This window comes from Wolffia australiana, chromosome 2 (assembly GCF_029677425.1).
Source record: "Wolffia australiana isolate 7733 chromosome 2, ASM2967742v1".
NCBI lineage: Eukaryota > Viridiplantae > Streptophyta > Magnoliopsida > Alismatales > Araceae > Wolffia > Wolffia australiana.
The window spans coordinates 21,197,772-21,225,039 of record NC_135836.1 but is presented as its reverse complement, the minus strand read 5'-3'; the positions used below and the strand labels follow the sequence as shown (position 1 = coordinate 21,225,039).

Genomic DNA, 27,268 nt, shown 5'->3' with positions numbered 1-27,268 from the left:
ATTCCCTATTGACCATATAATAACACAAATATTCACCTCCTCATTATTATCATTCCTCCTCACTGTCTTTTATCTTCTCCCTCTCTACCTAATTAATTAAACTATTCTAAAAATCAAAAGCTATTCTCCCCCTATATCCTTATTTTTATCCCATTTCCCAATCTCTTCTTCATCGTATATCTCACTAAAATAAAATTTCATATTCAATTATCCCTCATTACAATATATATATATATATATATACTATCTTACACATAACCCACATCTTAATTATAATCCAAAAATAATTCTTCTACTTCATATTTTACTATCCTTATTTAAAATAATATTATGAACAAGTCTTATTATATCATTTACTAACTATCTCTAGTACCTATAAAAATACAAATCCTAAAATAGTATAAGAAATGTGTTTTCTTAAAAATTGCTTACCTCTACCTTTCCGTATTTCTTCTTAGTTCTTACTATTGCTTTCCACTAATTACTTATCCTCTTGATCTTCACTAGATTCTCCTTACATTACATTGTCCCTTCTCTTACCCAACTATATAACTACTTTATTTTATTATCTTTATTATCATCCTATTTTCTCTAACCCTAAATCAATCATTAGATTTACCTCTAAAGGCCAATCCCTACGATGGAGATCGCCCGCCCGAGATCGCTGCCGTGTCGTCGAAGCCTTCGTCATCGTCTTCATCAACTCCAGCTGGCTCGCGTCCCTCCGACCGGCACGCCAAGGCACAAACGAAGACACAGGGTTCCAGCAACCCTTGGTGAAAAGCTCGTCCATATCTTTCCCGTGTTTTGACTTTGTCTTTCTTTCAATGTTTTCATCTTTGTCATCATCTTATCGTTTCGTCTCCACCATCATCTTCATCGTTTTCATCTTCGTTTTCATCGTTCTCCACGCTCGATCAGACGTTGATCGCAGTGGTGGGTGAGGCCCATCATTCAACGGGTAGATCGGGATTCAGATCGAATTGGCTGATCTGCACAGTGCCCCGCGGTTGGCGCTGCTATCTCGGTCGAGAGTCTCTGATGGCGTCACATTTCCCCCCGACGCCGTATCGTGAAGCGGTCACACCTCGGTCAAGAATCTCTTTGCCTTGTTGAGCGCGTGGCACAAGATCGTGCCCAAACCACGTGCACGATCAGGCTGCTCTACGTAAATGCCATCGGTCGCTACGTGGTCGATGGCTGACCTCCACCGCATAGTGTGCTAGCTATGGCATGCGTGATCTAGCCGACCGGGGAGTCCACCGTGCTGTACGCGCACAATCCGCTCCATCAGGATCGCGCCCAGGACTCAAATGTACGCCATAGCCAGCTCATCGCTGCTCTTCATGGTTCTCTCTTCTCCGATCTTCCTACGACGCTTCCACGCCGCATCTCTGCCGCCGGTTGAGCTACATCGACCCCTTGATAACATGCAATTTTATCATGCAAAATCATGGAATTTATAAGAAATTTTCACCTAAAACATTAACATTGCATGTTATCATTATGAAAATATAAGCAATTTCCAAAAAAAATTGATTTTTTACAATTTTATGAATTTTTAGTTAATTATGCACAATTTTCTGATTTTATTTTTATGGAAAAATGATTTTTAAAGTCAAAATATATTTTTAAATGAATTTATTTCAGTTGAAAATATATTCTTATAATGTTTCTGATTTTTCCACATTTTTTTAGATTTATCTGGGATGATTTAGAGCCAAAAATGAAATTTATTTCATAAAAAAATCATTCTCGGAATTTTTTTTATTAATCACAGGCGTAAATATCAAATTTTTATTGTTTAAAGGGCAATTTTCCGATTTTTTAAACCGCGAGGGTTTTTTTATAATTTTCCAGGCGATTTCTATTGTTTTTCTTTTATTTTCCGGGGGTACGTGGCGCTTCCGCAGAAGGCCACGTCGCCCTCTACTGCTACAAAGCGGAATAATTCATGGTTTTTCGAATAAAAAAAATTGATTTATGCCTCTGTGCGTAGCGCGGTGCGCGCCACGCACAGAGGGCGACGTGTCACGCCCTCGCGCATCGAGCGCTTTGTACTCACCTGTCGCGTACAAATCAAACTTATTGTGTTTTGAAATTTTTCTGTTATGCAGGGGTACGTGGCGCAATTTCGTGGCTCAGCGCTTGAACAAAGGCCCACCGATCGCGAATCAGCGCGCCACGTCGCACTCTAACCGCTCGACCTGAGGAGAGAGAAAATAAATTCAAAATTAGGCCTAAATCTTCAAAAAATCATAACTTTTCACCCTGATATCCAAATGACCTGAAATTTTCAGGGTTTGTTTGTAATAATCCTAACCACCTTTCTGAGCCAAGAACACTATAAATTGGGCTCAGAAAGGTGGCGAAAGGGAACTTTGATTTTGAGCTCCAATACAATTGGCCTGGAGGACACAGCTTATTTCAACAGTTCAGATCCGGATTGGGGCCTCTCCAAAGTCTTGTAAGTCTTCATACCTCTTCAGATTCGTGATTTCTTGAAGTTCTAACACGCCAAGGCATAGGCGAAAGGTATATGCACTAGATTCATGAATTTTTAGAGAGAAGCAGAGGATCTTTGGTTAGAAACCAAAAATTCTATCTTAGGAGTTAGATCTAATCATAATTCAACATTTTCTATCAGTTAGATCTGTCAATTTTGAACAGATCTGACTGTTTAGACAAAAATCCCCAAATTTCATGCACTTTCTCTCTCTAGATTAAACTTTCACTTTATCTCTCTAAAATTCAAAATTCAAGTTTCAATTCTTTAATTCTCATCAATCTGAACTTCCACACAAAATTTCATTCAAAAATTCTCTCATTCAATACCTTAATCCTAAAAATTTCATAAACTCTCTTAATTTTCTCTCTCTTCAAGTCTCTTACATTGAAATTCCACTTAAATTCACTAATTCACTCAGAAATTCTTGCAGACTGCCTCTCTAGGGTTCGACTCCTTACTCATCATTTTACTAAAATCTAAATTGAGAAAGGAATTATAAATTTCATTGCATAAGCCTAAGCAAACAACGACAAATTAGCGATTATAAACCGTAAAATTTAGGCTTATCACCCCTTCCCGACAATTCTCCAGTCTATCTGCCTGCACCGGTTCACGCTAACAAGGACATTGACGACGACAATGAAGCTGACAAGGTACATCATCCTCCCATCCTCCCATTGGCTCCACTGCACTCGGGCTAGATATAGGTGAGCAAGAATTGAGAGATAACAATGAATTTGAGAGTCCTACCGGTATAGGCTGAGCCCATCCGTTACGTGCGAGCCCCTAAGAATTGATTTCGTTCGGCCCGTAGATGTCTTCATCCCTCCGACGAGGTTTGAGAGGCCACCGTTGCCATCACCCAGCAACCCCATTGGAGCACGGAGTTTGGCACTCTCCCTCTAGTCAGGGCCTACAGGTACGATGTGTAGGCGCATCATTTCATCGTAGTTACATACCTGTTAGGGTTTTATCTGTCGGACGACGACACCGTCGATGTCCGACATCACTATCTCGGTACCCAAAAATCGACTCGTACCAACCAGACGATGTCTTAGACGTCGTCCGGCATCACCCTATGGAGACGACCTCAATCCTACTATACATATTTGATTGAATTTATGTAATTAGATATCAAACTTAAAAGTTAACACCATAATTGGCCTCTATCAGTCCCCGTCTCTTAATTTATATTTAGTATTTCTTTCAGGATTAAATTTCCTTTTTCAGGATATATTTAGACAAAGATCATAATTTTCATGATATTTGATTGGTTTTAGGTGAAAAAGGATATATTTTCTAAATCTAGTGTAAGATAACGCCCTTTATTTTGGGTAATTCTTGGAAAAAAGGGAGGTAAATTTTGATACTATTTAAAACTTATTCCTATTTCACATATTGGGTATTCCTGTGTAGTCAGGCAAGGGGAAAGCGCAATGAATTTTTTTGGAATCCATGGAATCTAATATAACAATGTAGAGTATTTATAATCCTATTTGTTGTTGAAGAAATATAAGGAGCACAATTTAAACCTTAATAGGTTTATCTCACCTTCAAAAACCTGTGTCAAATTCAACCTAATTATCCTGTAAGTCAATTTCTCAATCCTGAGACCAAATAATTTTTTCATTGGCCTTGGAGTTTGAATGAGAATTCCAATAGCCTTTTTACCTAATAATAATATTTGGAGGAGTCATGATAACACCCTAATTTCGGTTTTTATTTCAAGTAATTTAGCACAATTTAATTTCGGTTTGTTATCATATATTTACATGTAAATACTGTTTTCAAGTGATTTTCAATTTTTCCCTAATTTTCTGTTAATTTTATGAATTTTAAGGGATTTATTTGAGCTTAAAATAATTATTTTTAAATGAAAATGGCAGGTTTAATATTTAATTTCGAGATTTATTAGTATAGAGATGAATTACTGAGTTTTCTATAATTTTCTAGGATTTTTTTAGGAAGATATTAGATTTTTCTGAGATTTATTTAAGGAAGAAATGCATTTTTTATTAAGAAAAGGATATATTTAGAAGGCAAAAATCAGTATTAAACCTATTTTAAAACTTTGAGGGGCTTGTCGTAAATTTCAGTTGCAATTATGCCCTCAAAAACAGCTCTCGGTCGTGTATGCAGGCGTAAAGATATTATTTAAACAGTTACGGGGTTTTATTGCAATTACTTATTATTTTTTTCATGGTTTTCAGCAGCGATTCCAGACTTTCTAAAGGACTTTTCTGCAAAAAAGAGAATTCAAAATGCGCCCGCCAATGAGAGGACGGCACATCATGGCGTGTTAAAAAAAAGAAATGAATAAATAAAAGAATTTAAATCCAATGGCTTAAATTGGTTTTAAATTTATTTATTAATAAGTTTTGATCCTGAAGTCCGATTGAGATGATTTCTTTATGGATTTGCTCGTCTTGATCCCCTCTTTCTATCTGTAAAGTTGGATCATTTAGATACAGCCTACATTGATAGATAAAAATTAATTACTAAACGGGGGTAAAATGGTGATTTTTACCATGTAACCTAAGTATAAAAGCTAAATTTCGAGAGGGAGAGCTCATTCTTGATGGTGCTCTATCACAACTGCAAGACGGAGAGGAGCTCCAGCTTGGACCAACCTATTTGGTACTTTTTCCTTCTTTGTATTTGAACTTTTGGTGTATTTTGGATGTTGTTAGTTGAATTTATTAATCTTTCTTATTGATCCCTGTCTGAACTTCTAAATCGCTTGGCTTGAGTGGAATGTACAAGCCCTGACTAGGAATGAGAGGAGAAATTGAGAGATTTCCTAGCTATTCCAAGTGCATAGAAAAGAAAACTATAAAAAAAACTTATAAAAAGGGTTAACATTCTAGGATATTAAAATTTCCATTTCATTATCCAATAGAGTAGTTATTACTGAATTGTCAAACCTAAAGACCAACCAAAACACTTCTAAATTTTCTTCTTAATCTCTCTAATTGAATTCTTTGATCCTTCCAATTGGATCAATTAATTCAACTTAGATCCCCTTATTTCATCTACTCCTCTCATCTCTTCTACTTCCCTTTCTAAATTTCTCATTTAATTAGGGTGATTTGATCTTCATCGAAGATCAAATTAACTTTAACTAGTGTCAAATTATTCAATTAGATCATCGATTGAATTAACTTATTAGCTTCCCTTGGACAATACCCTTTACTTATCGCTACACATCTTAAGTAGGGTTTTATAAATTTATTGTATAAGGTAAAATTTACAACGACAACGGGTTTCAAAATTGCAAAATTCACCCTTATTTTTGGCGTATCAAGTCACGTCCCGTGGTTGATACCCTCTTGTATTTCCTATATTTATCCATCATTTTGAGATTCCATTTTCATATATTTATCAATAATTATCATATTAATTTTATTTTATAAAAAATATATAAAAATATAATTTCTGGTGGGCTACAGAGCTGTCATTTTTAGGGCTATGAAATTAGCACAGGTTCCCCCCAAAAAAAGTAATTACATATTTTGCATATTTCCCAATTCTCCATAATAGAGCACAATATTTAGGTCTTCCTCCTCAATTATTCTCATATATAATTGAAATTATTATGAATTTTAAAGATAATAAGTAATATCACTTCTTATTTTCATTTTCATAATATTTCAAAAATAATACCGGAATAGAAAACTACCTTCATTTTTTAGCTTTGGCTACTTTGGAATGGTGATTTAAATTTTATTTTAAATTTTTATATTTATTTATATTAGAATTTTTAGTAAACTTTAATATCAGGTTCTAAATTTTGGATCATTTTACCTCACCTTTGGGTGTTCATATCTTGATACGACATCTCAATTTTTTATACAAGATATTGTCTCGTATGGAGGATTCCACAAATGGCCTTTAAAATGCTTTCTTATTGGAAATTTAACCCAATGATATGATTATATTAGTTATATTTATTAGCTAATATAGTATTTTTTTATAAAATAGTTTATCATACTTCTGACTTCTTGTTCAAGGAAATTTTAGAAAGATAATGTGATTTAATTAGTTTTTTAAGAGGTTATAATATCTCTAATATTTATGATGCCTCCATTTATCTCCTAAGTATTATATTTTTTTGCATCCTGAGTTAGCTAGAAGCTATCTATGTTCATCATATCAAAGTATTTGGGATAACATCACAATTTATGATATTTCCTAGTCTTATTGTGTTACTTCCTTTTCTTATAACATCACAATTCACCTTATTAATTATTCATGCCTTGGAACCCTTTTTCTCAATAGATTGGGCTTGATAGAACCAATCTCATTCTTTTTTCTACATCGTCCAACTTTCATTGCTAATCTGAAGTCCCAAATCTCTTAAAATCATTCACGCATAAAAGCCTCCTTTTGTTCCCTTTTACATACCCAAACTATGTTAAGTTTTATAAATTTCCCATATTGATGTTTTTATGAATTTATAAATTACTTGTAAAAAATTGTCTTCACAATTCCTTGAGAAGGGGATATGGGTTGGGTTTGGCCATGATTGACATCCAAAATGGATTTGTGTAGAAATTTTTTTGATAAACTGAATTGGACAGTTGAAAAACTAAGACAAGATGCTCATGTTGCATGAAATATAATCCAATATTAGTTGGTTCTTCGACAAGGTTATTTGAAGATGCACATATGCCTGGCCTCTTGATTTATACATGCACTCAATATATTTTAGATATCCTAGTGTTCTTCTTGATCATATTTTCTACATATCTTAGATAATATAATTACCAATCTAGTCATACTAGGAGGGAGAGGGTGTTCAACAAGAAGAGAGAAGAGAGAGGGGATGGAGAACTGAAAGAGAAAGTTTCATGGATTTTTCTAAGTTAAGATTTGGTTTCCTTTTATAAGAAATGGAAACTTTCATAAAAATCCATATACTTTAAAGATGTCACCTCACTTCAAATGAATCTTATGCACATAATTCTCTAAGACCATGTACAATTCTAATTAATATCTTCATTTCTGAAATAACTTAATAACTAATATTCTTAATTAAATACATTTAATATGTTGGTTTATTCATCTTAAGTTGATCTAATACAATTGATTGGCTGAATCACCAACATGTAGGTGCCATGCTACACAGTGTTCCTTTAGGTACCACGAGTTTAATCATCTATTTCATGGAACCTTTCTGTTACCATTTAACGTGTATGTATAATACCTCATCTATATAACACTCTTTAAATGATTTCATCAATGTCTATTATCAAACCCTAATCATTCATCCAATTTGGGATTGATGTGTTGGGAAATAGTTAGAAACTCCTTTTAAATATTTCCATTCCCTTGGCCAATGAGTTCATAGAACATTGGTCCTGTTGTTTTGTCCTTTCAACATGAGTCAAGATTATATTATCTCTATTACAGAATCACCTTAATCGACATGTAACCATATCCAATTGAGAAATGTTTACAGTTGAATCATTAGGAATACTAGGTTATAGTAAAAATCCACAAGATACCATTATATCAGATTTAAGATCACTTACACTACAACAATATGAATCTACCGGCTAGACTATTGAGGTGCAATAACATCCAAGGATTGAAACATATAATTTAAATGTAATATTTCCCCATAGAGCCCCCATTATCACTAAATATCTGATAAATTCAAATTTTGGGGTGTTAACTATGTTATTTTAGACACTTAATTTTATTCAGTGGAATGTATAAACCTTTACTCACTTGAATATGACTAGTTAGGGATAAGGGTTGTCTCCATAGGTAATTTTGGTAAGGAATTAAATACTATTTAGGTTGTAGTAAATGTAATGGGAAGTGATAATTTTAAGGTAAGAGATAGAGAGAAGATGGAAATGGTGAGGTGAGAAGATGATAGATAATATGTACGGAGAATATGAAGATTAATATGAAATATGGAAGATAGAGGTTGAGTATGTTGAGAAATAATGAGAAAAAAATATTTGAAGAATGGAGTTTAGGACGCATGAAAGGATGACAAAGAGGATAGAGACATATGAATAGATATATTTATATAGATGGATATAAAATAGGCATGTAAATTTAGGAATAATGATATGATGGGGAATGGTGATATGGAAGAGCTTTGGATCCAGTATATGATTTGATGGAAGAATGGATGGATCTTTGATACATGGTTATGAATAACAAAAAACAATGTGAGGCAAGGAAGAAAACCTTAGGTCGTTTTACTGTACCAGGACCTCATTGATTTTTAGATACAGGTATGATCCCCCTATTCTATTTGTATTCCCTTCAATAAAAAATAACTATAAGAACACCTTGAGGGATCTCCAAATCACCCTCTTTCACTAATGCAACAAATTTAGGAAGAAAGTTCAAAATTATTTTTTACATTGTTTAATGCATCCTCTTATGCATCAAAGGTCATGGTTGGGATAGAGGGGAGAAAGATAGTAGCCCTCAAATTTTCAGATCAATCAACCTTCTGAAGCATCAGATATCAAGTTTGAAGTCAGCACAACTTGGGCAATTGATTTTGTTTTAACTATAATCATCAGTTCCTCTGACACATCAAAATTCAGCCTTGCATCTGAGCTCATTTTACAGGTTTTTATGAATATTATAGACTTGCATGGTTACTAAATGGTCTTTATTCATTGCTTGTGCATAAATTTTCGGCATGTAAGAAACTCTCAACTTTCTGAAAGAGATGTCATAGTCCATGTTAATGCTTGACCTTTTAGGTCAAGTTTATGAGAATGGTTTCCTTGAGTCTTTCAGAATTCCAGAAATTAGAAATTGTTTTTTGGAGAAGATAGAACAAAATTTTGTGTAGCAACCACATCCCAGCCACTGAAATAGGTGCATTACAATTGTGGCAACAATCACAGGCCAGCTATATCTACCGAAGCAACCATAGGCCATCTTCAGTCTTTGATCAAGTTGAAATAAACATACATATAAAATGATGTCATTATATGTATGCCTATTAATTAGCTTTTCAGATGTCTAGCCTCTAGAGTATCGACGTCATCCTCGCTAGGTCAAACCTCATTGCTATTTCTTCACAAACATCATCAACCTGCTGTTGGTTTCAGACCTTATGCTTAGTCTTGGATTGAAATTTATTAATACAATGGAATAAAATCAATCTAAGACAAATCATAAGGTCTGAAACCAACAACAGGTTGATGATGTTATCACCTTTTATAGAGTTGAACATGCAAACTATATGTTCCTTGATAGAGTCTCTTTAAGCTGTTCAGATGTCTACCCTCAAGGTATTGATTCATCCTCGTTAGGTAAAACCTCATTGCTATGTCTTCACAAACATGGCCTCCAAACATCCAAGGTTCATTGCTATGTCCTTACCCAATGTCTCTTACAAGAGAGAAGGGAGACCTCTTGAAGAGAAAAGAGGATGAGGTGCCAAAGTGGGACTTGCATGATTATCTCTAAAATACAAATGCTTGCCTTTTATATTGGATCATACATTTTCATGTAAACCTCTCCATAGTAAATATATCAGTTGAAATCTAATAAAAATTTTTTGTGTGAACCTCTAGGCCCATGTACCTTTCTAGTTGATAATTTAAATAACCAATAACATGTGTTGATAAAATTTGTTTAAGAACTATATCCAATATATAGATTAGTCAAGTATGGATTGGTTTAGCCCAATAAGTTCATTTGTCATCCTGTGGCATGCCAAGCTATACCTTGAAACCTAGAAGGTACAAAAGACCGTGCCAACTATTTAATGGAAGTTGACCACCATCAATTACCATGTATGTATAATCCTTCATTCTCATGAAACTCCCCTAAGGATTAAGAGTATGGAAACACATCAAATCATAATCCTTCATTCTATGTATTCATCATCCATGAAGAAATCATCAAACAACAATATTCATTCAGTCAGTTTTCTCTTATATCAAGGGTGGCTGATCCCATTTCAATTCTTCCAGACCAATTTCGATTTGAAACTGTAAGCTCTTGATCAAACGATTCCAAACATTTTTTTAGTTCATTATCAAAACACAAACATCTCTCTACAAGATTTATTTTTTGTCTCTGATGTAAGGAAACCTGAAAAATGACACATAAATCAACTTGATCGATAGGTATATCACCATTTAGGGATTCATATGGTTCAATTTAATGAACTCTTTTATTTAAAATCACACATTATCTACTATTGATGTTTCTACACTTATGGCCTGGATTGTGCTATTCTATCCAGATATTTTGGTATCTTTCTGCTGTATCATTTGAATATGTATTTTTAGAACATAACTTTAAAGGCTAATGATCAGCTTACTATGAAATTGTCATAATTCATTTAGTCATTGCCCCTATTGAAGGTTTTAATTATTAACATTATATGAGAATAAAAATAAATAATAATTTATCTCAATAAACATAAAAAAGACATAGCAGAGCGATTGACTTATAGGCCACATAAATCCATCAAAATGCGCTTTAAAATTTTGAACTTACAAGTTGATTCAATTTTATCGCATAGTAAATATTGCACCATATTCAACGTACTAAAAATACTTGTATCAATACTTATTCATCTTAAACATGGTAGATTGATTTAAAAACATTGGCCCTTCATTCTACACCACACTTTTCATTAAATTCTAGGACAGGTCTCAACTAATTTTGGAAAACTCAGTGATACTAGTAGATACCTAAAACTGTGATAAAACGTACCAACAAAACTTAAATAAGAAAATTATTTTTTCAATTTATCAAAACCTCTTATGTTATAATTTAATATGTTATTAGGATAAACGATATTTTTATTTGAATTTTTATTATTATGTTATTTAATTTATTTTTTATTAATTTAATACATCTGATGTGTTTCTTTTGGTCTTAACATGGTTTATGGGACTTTTACAATTGAATCAAAAAATTTCAAGATTTTTTATCAATTAAATTTAAAGGAATGTGCCACCAAACCATTTGAGAAGCATTCTATGCATTTTATACCATCAATAAAATCTTTTGTGTTACATATTGCAACTCAGTTATACATATATCTTTGACTTAGTTTAAGTGAATTGTTTTGTGATAAATTTAATGGATATTACAATAACCATTTTTTATTAATATTGATATAAGTAAATTATAGTGCCCAAGGATATGATTGGATAAATATTGATAGAAAATAAAGGCAAGTTAATGAAGTATTTCATTCTTTATATTATGCCTTTATTTATGTTGATTTATCTGATTTTTATGAAAGCTTTTCATTCATTATATTAAATAGGATAATAATGATAATTCAATATATCAGATTTTAGTATAATTTAATACTGAAATTGGTGGAATTAATTAATAATTTTTTAATTTTAATTATATGTAACTAGTCTTTCGGGGAAGAGGGTTACAGTGGCTAAATTTTTATTTAGCAATCATTAAAGGAGATAGTACTGTCAAATTACATATAAAGAAGGTTGAGAATTGGTCTGACCTGATTTGTTTCCACCGAAATATAAATTTAGGATCCTAACGTGGGTATTCTCAAACTCCATGCACTCATCTAATATGAACTTATAAAAGCTTTAATAAATCGTAAGACTGCATTCACTCATCCTTCAAAGTTGACTTGAATTAATAGACAATCAATTCAAGTCAAGAACTAAAATGCATTCCATTTATTAAAATGTATTTATATCCCAAATCATGATATGACAGACTATTAGATGCATCCTAATTTTAGTTCAGATCCTACAACAGTAAAATTCACTAGTGTCATTCAAATATCCCTTCCAATTGTTTACGAGAAGATGCCCTAATCAATCGTACATAAAATTTCTAACTAATTTATGGTATTTAAATATGTTAAATTATACTTTGTATTTTTTTGGAGGTTATGTGATTGCCTAATTTGTAGAATCAATTGGTTGCGTTGCATTTCTTCATATGAGGGTCAGTTAGGCCGTAGTGACCGTGGGAGTGAGCCTACTAGTTTGGAATGTGATGTTCTAGTGGCTGTGATTCTGTGAATTGGTTGTTATGTAGGATTGAACAGCAAGTCTCCTAAACTTCGCATTTTTCTTATATCCTATCACTCTAACCATAAAGGAAGAATCGAAATTGAACAGGTACTTCTCTTTTGCCTTTTACCTAGAGAAATACAGAAAAGATGTTCAGTCTGATCAAGCCAAATTTACACCATTTTAGGCATCTTCAACACCCAAATATCGTATACCTTTGCCAAGAAACCTACAGGATTTATGATCTAATCCATGGATTAAAATTTTAACACTTGCATGGTGTCTTATGTAAGACAACTTTGAGTCTCTATAGCAAAGACTTGAACATTACTCAGCATAAAATTTTTCATTGCTTCTTTCCCAGTTCATGAATCAATAATTTGAGCTACGTGTTATTATCAATACACTTTCGTCCTTAAACAAAGAGTCGTAATTTCACAGTCACAATAAACTGCACACTAAACAATAAGTTGGTAAATTCAATGATGCGTCATGGAAATTACTATTAAACATTAACAATCACTGGGAAACCAGATTAAAATGACATAAATATTTCACCCTGTGAATTTTATTTGGTATATGTAGGAATGAAGTAAAATAGAACTAGAGTTGAGCTGGAGAAGCGTCTACGGTTAAAGCACCGTATTCATATAACAGCTAGCCACCTACGCTCTGCGATTGCAAATGTGAATTAGCTATCAAACAAGGCCCGACATTTCAAATCCTCCTTGAGACATCAAAGAAAAAAATATTCTCTAATGGATATACGAATAATTGAAGTATTCCATTAAAAAGCAGGTGGTTTTCGATTCTCCTAGAATATTTTATTCCTCAGGAAGCTGAAAAACCTTGCTAGATTCTCAAGCAAGTCAATACTTCTCGATTTCATTCCGTATTCCTCTTTAAAATACCAGCTTCGTTCAGAAACGTTTTCATGGGTCAATAACTCAGACCAAGCTGGAGGCCCAGAGCAGCATGAACCAAGAACAGAGCCATGATCCCGCTACCCAGAAGCCCATGAACATTCCTCAATTCGGGTTTTCCCTGTGAGAAGAAGGAACTCAAAATTAGATATTTTGTTCAAATTATGATAATGGAAAATCCATGATTTTTCACCAAGTAATTAGAAACGGGTCATGTACCTCGAATAAGGATGGCAAGACCGTTTGAATGGTCAGAAGCGCCAATCCAATGAGACCAGTGACGGCATGGGGGCTGCCACATGAAGCAGAAACAGAGAAATATTTACATTTTAATTAAATTGCGATAATTTACCCGGAAATGAAGGAAAAAAGAACATAGGATCTCTGCTACCTCTCCAGAATAGGTTTGTCTGATGTGAGCAGGGATGTGACCCCTCCAGTGGCTCCTAGTGCAAAGAAAAAGAACATGCCTCCAAGAAGCTTCGGGTGGAGGTCTTTGGCCTTGGCTTTCTCTTCCTTCAAATAATAAAAAAGAAGTATTAGCCTTTGGTCAGATCGTCTCGATCGAATCTTTTTAATAGATGCGTTCAGTCGATCAGTTTGATATATTCTCGATCAAATAAAGAAAAAGAATCAACGGATGAAATGGTTCTTGCTAATCGGTTCCATCTAATAATAACCTATTGTCTAGGACGATCTTTACAACGACTAAGTTGATTAAGGAAAAAAAATGTGGATGCAAAAAAGATTCCTCTCTCCAACGGCGCATCCCACTCAATGGGTCCATTGGATGGACTGATCGATCATCAAACAGCCTCTTGACTGAACAGGTCGACTTGATCTGGCCAAGTAGATCCACCAACCCGGCAGATTCGATCATGATTAAGGCCATTCAATCGATCCCATTCTTTCAACCGATCCGATTTTCATCAGGCTTATCTGATCGAATCTTGCCGACCCCGATATATAAGGTACATCGGCTATATAACCGTCAAGATAAGCAAAACTTACAACGTCATCTGAGAAACGAATCCGGAAACCAAGGTACGTTCCATAACCTCCCATGGCAAAGAGAACAACAGCCTGGAGAGCAAAGACGACCAAAAAATTTAAGAATCAGAAGCAAATCTATTTATCTTACAACCCTTTGATTTGAAGCTCACCATGTTCCCCGGATGCCCCCAGTGCACCAACCAGTCAGGAAGATTCAAAGTCTTCACAAGCTCCACAAAGGGTCTAAAGGCTGATCTCACCGCCGAGGCTGTTGAAACGTACCCAAAAGAACAACAAAAGGATCCATTGATAACAACGAAGAACAGTCATCCTCATGAACTTGAGAATTACAAACTGAGACTAGAAAAAAAGAGGGTTTTTCGGCCAATGTATAATCGAATATAGCTCGACAAAAGGCTAAAATGAAGACTCACCTCCGGGTAGCGCGGCGAGGAACAGCAGGGGAAGAGGGGAGATTGAATACAGAACTGTTTCTCCATTACCAAATTCATCTTCAACTTCTTCTGGGGCACACTCGGGGAGAATCTCGACGAAGTTGGATTCCTTCTCGGCGCTGCAACGGATTCGGATCTGCCGGGCTGGAGAAGTAGAAACGGAAAAACGAGAAGGAAATAGAAGCGGCGAGGCAAAGCAAGAACTCGGCCGGAGCAGAGTAAGACCCTTTGTTGTCGTCGTCGCGGCCATCGCCATCTTACCCAACTCTTCCGACGACGGGAGATCGAAGGATGAAGCTTAAGAACGGGATGAGCCCAAGATCACTCTTCGCATCCAGCGGCTGAAAACTTAAAAGATGGATAAAATTGCAGATCGGGGAAAGCAGAAAGCGTGGAGCAAGCGCCACCAAGTAATGCATCAGCAGACTCAGCTCTCAGCAGCAGCAGAGGGTACATAGATAGATTGACAGATAGATAGAGAAATAGATTGATAGATAAATAGATAGATAGATAGATAGATAGATAGATAGATAGATAGAGAGAGAGAGAGAGAGAGAGAGAGAGCGTGGGTTGTAGCTCAGTCGTCGAGAGGACAGCGTGGGTAGGTCCCACAGAAGTCCCGTCCCGTGCTTACCAGTTACTACAAGCGGCTGGTCTGGTTGAATGGGCCAAGAGAGAGAGAGAGAGATTGATAGATAGATAAATATATATATATAGAGAGAGAGAGAGAGAGAGACCGTGCTTACCACAAGCGGCTGATCTGGTTTAATGGGCCAAAAGATAGAGAGATAGATAGATTGATAGATAAATAGAGAGAGAGAGAGTACTTACCACAAGCGCCTGATCGAGTGGAATGGGCCAAAAGATAGAGAGAGATAGATAGATAAATAGAGAGAGAGAGAGAGAGAATACTTACCACAAGCGCCTGATCGAGTGGAATGGGCCAAAGTCGAGATATAATCCCCATGATCAGGCTCCTTCAAAACATTCTGGCAGAGAAAATGTAAACTTGTAAATAGAGTAAGAAAAATTTACTACATGGATGATTTCCGATCTTCATGCGGCAGCTGAGTCTTTCGTGTAGTATTCTGCATCTCTGTTCTCTCATGGGCAGCAGAGAAGGGGTCAAAGTAAACGCCCAGGAAGGCCACCAGCGGATCAGCTCGAGCCCCATCAATCACCAGCCTCAGGAACTGAGATTCAACGGTGGGGATTCTCAGGAGGCGCTTGTATCCGACGGTGGTGCCGGCCGCCACAGTCCTCCAAGCTCCACCATTGACAAAGTCAACGTGGAAGGAAGAAATCCGTTGACCCATCTGAATTGGCTCCTGAACCAGCACCACATTGAATCTCACAACCTTGTCAAACTCCAGAGTGATACTCCATTCTTCATCATCTTCCTGTGGTGCCCAGTAAGAGTGAATTCCCTCCTGGAGAATGCAGGCCGGGTCGAAGGACGAGTCCCGGGAGCTGCTGGCAGCGACGGCGGCAGCTTGGGCCAAACTCTGGTCGAAGATGGAGCGGCGGAGACGAGAGAATTCTCTAAGGACTTGGACGTCTTCGGCGGCGATCAAGCCCGAGGAGTTTGGAGGCACGTTGAGGATCAGGAAGCAGTTCCTGCCAACTGAGTTGTAGTATATTTCCAAGAGATTGGCGGCGGACTTGGGCTGTTCGCTGCGGTGCCAGAACCACCCCGGCCGAATCGACACGTCGCACTCTGCCGCAATCCAGTCTCGGCCCTCCGGGTCTCCCTCGCTTGAGTACCTGCTCCAGATTCAGGAAGGCAGTCTTAGCTGGTGGGTTGAACGATGAAAAATAAAGAGAATTATAAAAATAAATCTCCTTTCCTGCATGTGGTATTCCATATTAACAAGTTCACTAGCTCAGGTTTCATCCAAAAGCCAATGAGTAATTTGGATGGCCGCGTTGAAAAGATCACTGGCTGTATAATTTATTTGGATCTGCCATCGGATCTGCTCAGAAGATTTGGATCGATCGAAGTGGCCAATGAAACCCATATCAGCAGTTTCTTGTACGCGGAGCAGTAAAAATATTTCGGGCTGATGATCGATTGCTACATTATCCACGGAACATGATCGATCTTGAGAGAGAGATCGGAAAATTATCCAAAAGTCTTTGTTTTTTACGATCTAGGTGGGCCAGTTAGTTTGATCCTGCTAGATTGATCTGAGCGAACCAATCGTGAGGATCATCATTGATCGATCAAACTCGATCAGTTCTATTGACTAATATTGATCCGGTTAATTATGATTGTTCAATCCTGTAGAACACGGTCGACCCAACCCATTAAACGTGATCGACCCAACTCATTAATCATAATGGACCCAGTCCACCAGATCATGAACGATCTTCCTAGAGTAATCGAACCAGATCGATCCCGATGACCATCATCGATCAATCCAGTCAGATCCGTAAGCTGGAGCAAGACTGATCCAAGCGATCCGTCTTGATAAATCGAAAGTTCGGATGATGAAAAACTTCTAGAAATGACTCATGAGCAACTCATCAGATGATGGGAGAGATGGGTCGATTACGTTTCGTTTGTATGGCCGATGGCAGCGTTGCTCTGATTGAAGAGCGACCAGCAAGTGGGAGAAGCAGCGCCAGCCTCGTTGCCCACCCATCGGCTATCCGGCCCCGAATCCGAGAAGATGACGGCCTTCGGCTGCATCTGATGTATAAACTTGAACCAGGAATCGAAGAAATACTCCATATCCGTGGCGTTCTTCCCCTTGGCGCCGTCCAAGAAGACCTCCTCAATCTCCCCGTACCTGTTCAAGATCGCAATTCAAGAAGATCAAGAACAAATCCACGCCAATGGAGACGATTCCAGAGGAAGAATTCACCAACCGGGTGAGAAGTTCGGACATCTGGGCAAGGAAGTATTCGTTGTAATCGATGGTCTTCCCGTAGGAAGGATCGTGGCGATCCCAAGGAGAGAGATAAACTCCCAAGCCGACGCCGGCCTCTCTAGCGGCCGCGGCAAGCTCGGCGACGACATCGCCATGGCCAGCCTTCCACGGGCTTGATCGAACGGAGTAGTCGGTGTAGGCCGAGGGCCACAGGCAGAATCCGTCGTGGTGCTTAGCGGTGATCACCAGCCTGGAGAAGCCCAATTCAACCGCGGTTCGGACCCACTGGCGAGTGTCGAGAGCTTCCGGATCGAAAATGGCGGGGTCGGCCTGGCCCGTGCCCCACTCTGAGTCGGTGAAGGTGTTCGGACCGAAGTGGAGGAACATCGCCATCTCGCCGAGCTGCCATGAGAGCTGGGAGGAAGACGGGATGGGAAGAACTGGGAGAGGCGGTGGCCTTGGCAGTGGAAGCGATCGAAGAGGAAACCCTAACGCCATTGACAACAAGGAAAGGATCGGCACGAACCAGAGCGGGAAATGAGAGAATTCCGCCATGGTTGCAACTACTTGCAAGAACAAGATTTTCAAATCAGATCGGATCGGCGCGCTTGATCGATGATCTGATACTTCGATTGGGCGTGGAGAGATTGGATTGGCGCGGATCGACGACGGCGGGGAGATCGGCTTCGTCGCTGAAGCTGAGCTTCCTCCGCTGCTTGGAAGATCGAAGGCAGCGGTGAAGTAGAACTTCAATTTGTAAACCAGTTGGAGAGAATCGTTTGAACTAGAGCTGTTGGACGGATGATGTACCGTCATCCGTTTTCGTCCGGAACGAAGGATCGATGACTGAACGAAGTACTTTCAGTCATCTATGACGGACGATTGATGACGAAAATGACGAAACGGATGGCAAAACGGACGGATGACGTTTGAGTGACGGAAATCTCTCTCTCTCTCTCTCTCTCTCTCTCTCTCTCTCTCTCCGCCTTCTCAATCTGCTTCGTCATCCATTCGTCTGTCATCAGTTCCATTTTCTATAATAGAATGACGGAACGGGACTGATGACGTAGTAGTGACGATGACGAAGTATGGACGGATGATGAAATTGACGAACTAAAATGTTATGGACGGATGACTGAACGGAAATCCATTCAGTCCTGTTTCCTCCATCCAAAATGGTCATTCGTCATTTGTCCAACAGGTCTTATCATTTCTTTCAAATGTTGAAGGCAAGTATAGTGCACGATCGTCCAGGACGGGGGCGAAGATCATCCTGTCCTACATCCCAAATTTTAGAAGTTCCTCTGAATTGTCCGTCCAGGTTGTCCTGTCCCAAATATCTTTGTCCACGTCCAGTCCCGTCTGAAAACCGTCCCGTCCAAGACATTCTCGTCTCGTCTCATGTCTGCGACAAATCAGAGTGTATGCCAACCATGAGTCAGCATTAGGCTACTCAGACTTGGACGTGTGGTAACCACGTGCGTCAACCATCTGGAGCTCTCGGGCAGATACTTGACTCCCACGAGATGCAGACACGTTGCAGTCTGTTGTCCGAGGCCACAAAAGGGACAGGTATTTCGTCCATGGATGAAACAATCGTCCCCTCTGAAGACCGACAGAAGATTCTGCATCCCATTTTCATCTGAACCCCCAGACAAGATTTTTTCGTCCACTGACAAAATTATCATCCCGTCTGTGTCAGTGTACTATGAGAGCAAGATAGAGAATATGGACAGACATTGTGTCAGTAGGAAGGTGGAGTTACTCTGCTTAATAGGGGAATGAAGTAGATTTACAAGTAAAAATGCATTAAGATTAACCTAACTGTCTTCCTAGAATTTTCTCCAACTGTCAAGCAGTGGGAAGTTTTGTTGGGTCTGCCCAAGCTAGTTCCAAGATATTTTTGACATTATTTTGGGAATATCTCTAGGTATTTGAGGGTATACATGCAAAGATGAGAGAGAGAGAGACAGGATATCCATCCCTCTTAAGTTAAGTTATAAATCCCTTTTGAACAGGCATGTATTTGTGTTTAGAAATGTGAATAATTCTGAGTGTGGTGACCTGCATTGTCGCCCAAGATTCATGATATGCAGTATCAGTGAAATGTATTTGTTTTAATGTTAGAGGATTTATCCTATTTTTATAGAATTTTGGGTTTCTTCCAGAGTGAAAACTAATTTAAAACTAGATTAAAATACGATTGGTTTGGTTAATTTCTACTCCAAATTGAAAGTGAGGATTGTGTGGGCCGTTGAAAGGACTGTGAACGTCTCGGCACACTAACAAAGAATCTGTAGGTGGCGGCAGTCATGCAGCAGTTGTGAAAACAGACTGAAGTGCACTAAATCACTTGCAACTTTTGCACAAGGATGGCCTTTTTAGCTTAGTTTGAAGCATCATAAAGCTTCAGAACTATCATCCTGGACTAAAACCTGGAAAAACAAGGGGATATAGGTAATCAAGAAGGGAAAAATATTACTAACCTCTTTCTCAGACTTCTTGATATGGCACTTCTTCATAGACTTCTTGATCATACGTCCTGAAATATCTAATCCACACTCTTAAGGAACAAGAATTTTCCTATGAAGAAATATGATTCACAAGGTCAACCATGGTAAGGGCACAAATCTCAACATCAGGTGAAAGGGGGGAAAATAAGTTCATGTATTGGAGACCTAAAATTCTCAGCCCTATGATCTAATTCCTGGGAATTATGGGGCTGCTATCTCTTGAAATCTAGTCTTCATTCACAGTTTTTATCCATAAGTAGGAAAGAAACTTCCAATTTTGAATTATGGAGTTAATTCGCATAGTGATGCTTCCTTTTGATATAGTCTCTAAAGAAGGTTAAGTCTGGCATTTCTTCCCCTCCTTGGATATTGGGCTCCCATTCTAATCCAGGAGTAGATTAGGCTTCTCCTTATCACCCATTTTCATTCAGAATATAATGTTCCATCTATCTTAATCTTACATTTCAATAAAACTCCAATAAAATTTTAATAATAATCCACTTGATTTAATAGAAATAATTGGGGTTAGTATCATAAATCGATAAATTCCATAAAGTCGGGCGCAATAGGTAATGTATGTTTTTTTTACATTTTTAGCATAAATAATGGATAATGTGTATGCGGCGATAAATTCAAATGATTACTAAGGCATAGTCAACATAATTATCACTCTCTTTTGATGTATCACATACCTCCATTGCCATGTGCAGACTGCGCAATTGATATAGCAACTGATCTTGTGAAACTGTCATGTGAAAAGGCTGCATACAACATTTGTGTGCAATTACCCCACCAGCTTGCTGATGCCAATGTGCATGTCACTACTGCTATCATTGCCACACCTACCGTTGTGCCAGCCACAACTATAGCCCATTGTTGCCACATGCCATTATTCTGGCAAAGGTTGTCACGCATCAAACAAAGTCTAATTTATTGGCATTTAAATTAAATTATAAAATCAATAAAAAACTAGGATATCACTTTTCATTTTTAATTCTTCATGATTTTAACTAGGATAATTTAGGTTAATATATATAAATGAAAACTATTTTCACAAAATTTAAATCAAATGAAAATTATTTTCTCTAACATTCAAATCTGAATTCCTCTATTGACTTAATCCAATTCCATTGCTTTCTGTGTATTAGACCCTTTCTTTAGTAAAATGATACATTTCATTATATTCAACAGTAGGTAACTTTATCATGCAAGTCAAATGTATATTAATCATGGTTGAATTTTTCATGTAAGTTCTATATATGTTTATAAAAATTTCTCTGATAAAAAATCTATTAGAATGATCCATCTAATGATTGTCAAAGTGTGGGCTCTAAGAAAGGTGTGTTGAATATAAGAAGTAAAAAGCCTGATATAATATGGAGATGAAGAAGAATTTTTTATCAAAATCATAGGCATAATGAAATAGACTTATTGAAATAGGTGACAATCATTAATAACATGTTACTGTTAGTTGTAATTTCATGGATTTATATGACTATTTTTATTTAAATGATCATTAAAAAATATTAATAAATTTTAAAATGAGTTATTGCTATTTTACAATGAAATTTTGATTTTTCGTGATCCTATGGTGTTGTCACAGAATTGTATTCCATTAATTCGATAAAGATAATAATTTATTAAGCCGTAAAATATAATATAAATTTTATATAAATATATTTTAGAATAATGTAATGGATTTTCTGGTATTTTATGGAATTTTATGACGCTTAGTTCACAAAGTATCTTATGATTTTTTATGAATTCATAAATGTTTTCTATGGATTTTTATGATGTTAAATTGATAAATGATTTTACAAGTTATGATATATATTTATGAATCTATTTAAATATTTGAGGGAATTCAAATGAATTAACACACTCACCAGCGGTTTCAAGCCAGATATAAGGAGATAAGGAGGCTCCTAAGCTACCAACTAGACTAGCAGACTAATTAACCATAAATTAGGTTACACATGTCGTTTAAGGCTTCCAGTTTGTCCAAAAAATATTATAATTTCAAAAACTAATTGAAATACATTCTTAGGCACTTCAGCCTTGTGTAGGTGATGGTTGAGGGAGATGAACTTGAGTGGAGTGGAGTGTGTGAAAGAGATATTGCTGGTTGTGGCAAAGATGGAGGCAGATGCTTGTTAATAAGAGGCGCAGGTGGAGGTGGTGTGCGTGATGGTGGTGTTGGGTTTTGGAGGCCTTGATGAGGATGAAAATGAGGATTTCATGCTGTGTAAGACTCATAACGGGATCATAATGGCATCACTAAAACATGAAACGAGGCACCAGCGCACATACCACATCAGTGATTTCTTGGATCCTGAAGAGAGTGTATACGTTTAGAGGTTGCAAACTTGAGCAACTTGACTCGTCTTGCTTCAGGATCCAACACCACTCCTCCTTATTGGCGAGCCCCGTTCAATCTCCGCCAGCGTCGTTACGTTGTCCTGATCGCATCGGAATGGAGAAGGGAGAAGAAGAGAATGGCCACTGAACAATTATGGCATGGGTGAATTTCATTCAGGACCTTCCCCTATTTAAACTAAGTGGATATTTTTCATAAAATACCCAAACTTAAGTATATCTTTCGACGTCCAAAAGATCATTTGAGTGTGACCTCTATGCATTTGTATCAGTCTAATTAACAACTCAAGCATCCCAATAACCTTTATTGGCCTTACAAATTAATTAAATATATCATCATATAAATTAATTAATGATGGATTGATTTAACCCAATCGATAGGTTGAGTCTCCAACATGTGGGTTGGCAAGCTACTCCTCGTGCTCTAGAAGATACAACAAAGTGTGTATCGACTCACTCATGGAACATGTTCGTCATCGGTTACCACGTATGTATAGTTCCTCATCCACTTGACACTCCATGGACAAATTTAGGGTATGGTCAACAGTCAAACCCTAATCGGTCATTCGAGTTAGTAATGATGCTTTCGGAGACCATCAGAGAACACTTCTCCGACATTTCGCTGCCTTGGCGAAGGATTTCATTGCATCATCTTCCTTAAGTTGTCACCTCTCATACTGAGGGTGGACAATCCCATCTTGACCACTCAATTGTCTTGGTAAAATTCTTGATGCACCCAAACTAAGACCGTTTAGAATCCCATGATTAGAGACATGTAGGTCATAGTCAAAGTACAACCGTCCGTCCACAAGACGTCTTTGGTGTCTCAGGTCTAAGGACCACTTACACAACTATGACATGAATCAACCTAATTGATAGTTTGGTATAATACCATTTAGGGATTTAGTGAACTCTTTCCACTAAAGAGCACCCATTATCTATCCTTAGTGTTTCCACACTAATGGCTCGGGGAACGACCATACTCATCATATGAGTGAGGCTAGATACTGTTATTCTATTTGGATACTTTGATGTCCTTCTCATGTATTCTTTGAATAGGAATATTTAGAACACATGCTTAAAGACTAGTGATATAAGTATTACGATCTCAACATAGTTCACTAAGTCATATCATATATTCATGGACTTTATTATAAGCATCACACGTGCACTATAATGAATATGTTTAATTAATGAACAAGGAATGAGATGTGTAATGTGTGATTGGCTTGCCAGCCACATATATTTCCATCACCAATTTGGCTCTGTTTTGAGACAAATCTGACCCATGGTTGACCTCAAATAATCGTGAATGATGATCATAGTTAACCTCTAATACAAAATTGACCTTTGACTCGAGTTGCTTCAGATTGATCGTTAATTTATGACCAGTGTCAGCTATGGTCAAACTCTTTATCTAGTCACAAATTGACCTTGGGTCAGAGTCAACCTCTGAACACATGCCAACCTTTTATCATAGTCAACATCTGATCACAACTTGAGTCTAATGAGAGTACACGTTTGACAAGCGTCAACTCTGATCAAATCTGGTTATTGGTCAACTACTAATATATCTTAGTATACCACATGTTAATTTTTCATGAAAAAACATTCAACTCCATATAATCTGGTTACCGTTTATTTTAATATTTATTACTATTTTAAAATTTTTAATTTATTCCATAATTTTTTCTATTCACTCTAACATCTGTTATCAATGGTTTGCATGAATGATACTCCTTACACCATCATCTATAGTGTATATTTTAAGGAGCTGTGGAGATATACAATGCATGTCAACTTAGACCCCCAGCATAATCTTAATTAAGTGGTGGGTGATCCTAAAACACAGTTGCATGAGGTAGGAGGTGGGATGAGATCAAAAAAGTGTCACTGATAAGTCCAATTTTAGGGGTTTTATGTCGTTGTTTTGATTCAGAATTAACCAACAATATTTCTGGAAATTTTCCACTTAAATACTCTATAATTAATATAGGGAAAGTAAGGGGTCGATCCATAGAGAGGCGTAAATTTAATTTCAGACTTTTTTCTCAAGCTTAAGATGAATAAAATGATTTTAAAAGTGAAAAATACAATTTCTGGGATTTTCCTGGATTTTTAGGTAGTTTATATAATTTCCTGTGATTTAAATTGAAGTAAAAATACAAAAAAAACACAAAAAATATTTTTACACTAATTTTTCTTAACAAAAGAAAACAAAAATAAATATTTTTAGAATTTTCTGGAATTTAATTGACACCAAAAACAACTAGAAATATTAAAAACGAGAGTTAGATATTTTTTAGATGTTAAAATGACTGTAAATTGATTATGTGATTTTTGTGGATTTTTAATAATTTTTTTGGAAATTTTAATTGCATAAAATATTTTTTCTATTTTTTTCTGATTTTAGTGATTTTTAATAATTTTTAAATACTAAAAATATAAACTTAGCCAAATGGGCTAAACCCTATTGGGCTTGACCTGATATGGTCAGGACTTGGCCGGTTGGCTAAGTCCTGCACAGGGCTACCCTGTGCCCTGCAGTCATGTGCACTGCCTGCGCGCTGACAGGCGGGCAGAGAGCTGTCCCTGCCGCACAAGCACCACACGGTGGTGGCTAGGAGAGGGAAAATTTGAGTTTTGAAATGATAAAAAGTGATATTTAAATGCAATTTTTTGGGATTCAAAATGGGAAATGCTTGAGGATCTAGAGAGAGATAGGGAGATATTTTAGAGAGAGATATAAACGTGTATAGAGAGAGAAAAGGTCAAAATGAGAGGATAGAGAGAGGAAATAAAGAAATAGAGAGAGAAAATGAAGAAATGGTGTAGAGAGAGTTTGAGAGGGAATTTGAAGGTGTAAATGAAGGAGAGTTTTTATGGAATTTTGAGGGTATGAACTAGGGATATGGATGAATGTCTAGAGAGAGAAATAACCAACTCTAGAGAGAGAAAAGGCCAAAATGAAAAGATAGATAGAGAAAGTATAGGAGTAGATCCTAAAACCTCAATGCAAGTTCACTGAGCCCTTAATGTTGTTGGGTTCAAGAGGCCTTGACATGGATGAATAAATCAAAACGATTCACAACATAAGACTTGAACGAATCTAACGGCATCAATAAAAATATTAAACAAAGTACCTTTGCACGAATCTCATTCATGATTTCTTCGATCCCAGAGCGAGACGAGTCGAGCTGCTAACGTGTGCAGCCTCTAGACATATCCATGCGGTCATCGGCATGTCGGATCTCCTCCTTCTCATTGACGAGCACCGTTCTTTCTCCGTCGATGTCGTTATGTCGTCCCTATCACATCGGGAGGGAGCGGGGGTTTTGGGAGAAGGGAGAAGAAGGGGAAAAGCCCCTGAAAAATTCTGGCCTGGGTTGAATTTTGTGCAGGGCCTTCCCCTATTTATACTAAGTGGGTATTTTTCATGAAAACCCCCAAAACTTAAGTATATCTTCGGACGTCCAAAAGACCATTTTAGTGTGATCCTATAGGCCCATGTATCAGTCTAGTTAACGACTCCAACAGCCCAATAACCTTTATTGGCCTTCCAAATCAATCAACTATATCATCATATAGATTAATTAACGTCAGAACAATTTAACCCATTCCATAGGTCAAGATTTCGACACGTGGGGTGCCAAGCTACACCTCGTGTCCTAGAAGATACAAAGGAATGTGTATTGACTCACTCATGGAATCTGTTCGTCATCGGTTACCATGTATGGATAATCCCTCATCCACTTGACGCTCCTTGGACGACTTAGGGTATGGTCAACTGTCAAACCCTAATCGTTCATCCACATTAGTACTGATGCATTCAAAAATCATCGGAGAACTCTTCTCAGATATTTCACTGCCTTGGCCAAGGACTTTGTCGCATCGCCTTCGTTGAGTTGTCACATCTTATTCCAAGGGTGGACAATCCCATATTGGCAACTCAATCGTCTTTGTGAAATTCTTGATATACCAGAACAAAGAACGTTTAGAATCCCATGATTAGAAACTTGTTGGCCATAGTCAAAGTACAACCCTCCGTCCACAAGACGTCTTTGGTGTCTGAGGACTAAGGACCACTTACATAACCATGACATGAATCAACCTGATTGACAATTCAGTATAATACCATTCACAGATTCATATAGATCAATTCAGTGAACTCTTTCCACTAAAGAGCACCCACTATCTATCCATACTATCCCCACACTAATGGCTATGGGACTGGCCATACTCATCATATGAGTGAGGATAGATTGTGTTATTGTATTCGGATACTTCGATGTCCTTCTCGCGTATCTTTCGAATAGGAATGTTTAGAACACATGCTTATAGACTAGTGATCTCTGTATTACGATCTCATCATAATTCACCAAGTCCGATCATGTATTCATGGACTTCATTAAACGCATCACACGTGCACTATAATGAAAATGTTCTATTAATGAACATGGAACTAAATGTGGAATGTGTGATTGGCTTGCCAGCCACATATATTTCCATCAAATGCTTTCTCTCAAGGTTGGATCCTTATATTTCACTAGGAGCATGCATTTTTCAATGCAAACAAGATATGAGATTAAGAGAAAACTTCAATAAACTTACATTAAGCAAGT

General features: G+C 37.2%; 2 protein-coding genes across 2 annotated transcripts; both read right to left on the bottom strand.

The window, feature by feature from the left end:
- Positions 1-13,249: 13,249 nt before the first annotated feature.
- On the bottom strand, positions 13,250-15,692 carry LOC144700067 (translation initiation factor). Its single transcript, XM_078571450.1, has 6 exons — positions 14,864-15,692; positions 14,600-14,697; positions 14,448-14,519; positions 13,828-13,952; positions 13,656-13,728; positions 13,250-13,557 (listed from the first exon to the last, which is right to left on the bottom strand). The coding sequence occupies exons 1-6, from the start codon at positions 15,138-15,140 to the stop codon at positions 13,453-13,455; spliced, it is 750 nt and encodes a 249-aa protein (XP_078427576.1). The 5' UTR covers positions 15,141-15,692; the 3' UTR covers positions 13,250-13,452.
- Positions 15,693-15,836: 144 nt separating this feature from the next.
- FUC1 (alpha-L-fucosidase 1) lies at positions 15,837-18,503 on the bottom strand. The gene is made up of 3 exons (XM_078571448.1): positions 17,756-18,503; positions 17,440-17,676; positions 15,837-16,648 (listed from the first exon to the last, which is right to left on the bottom strand). The coding sequence occupies exons 1-3, from the start codon at positions 18,310-18,312 to the stop codon at positions 15,919-15,921; spliced, it is 1,524 nt and encodes a 507-aa protein (XP_078427574.1). The 5' UTR covers positions 18,313-18,503; the 3' UTR covers positions 15,837-15,918.
- Positions 18,504-27,268: the final 8,765 nt, after the last annotated feature.

Coding starts and splice junctions, on each gene's coding strand:
- LOC144700067 (XM_078571450.1), bottom strand. CDS start 15,140: ATGGCGATGGCCGCGACGACGACAACAAAGGGTCTTACTCTGCTCCGG. Junction 14,698..14,863: donor CCTCGCCGCGCTACCCGGAG/GTGAGTCTTCAT, acceptor ACGTTTCAACAG/CCTCGGCGGTGAGATCAGCC. Junction 14,520..14,599: donor GGGGGCATCCGGGGAACATG/GTGAGCTTCAAA, acceptor TTTGCTCTCCAG/GCTGTTGTTCTCTTTGCCAT.
- FUC1 (XM_078571448.1), bottom strand. CDS start 18,312: ATGGCGGAATTCTCTCATTTCCCGCTCTGGTTCGTGCCGATCCTTTCC. Junction 17,677..17,755: donor ATGTCCGAACTTCTCACCCG/GTTGGTGAATTC, acceptor GATCTTGAACAG/GTACGGGGAGATTGAGGAGG. Junction 16,649..17,439: donor ATCGGCCATACAAACGAAAC/GTAATCGACCCA, acceptor AATCTGGAGCAG/GTACTCAAGCGAGGGAGACC.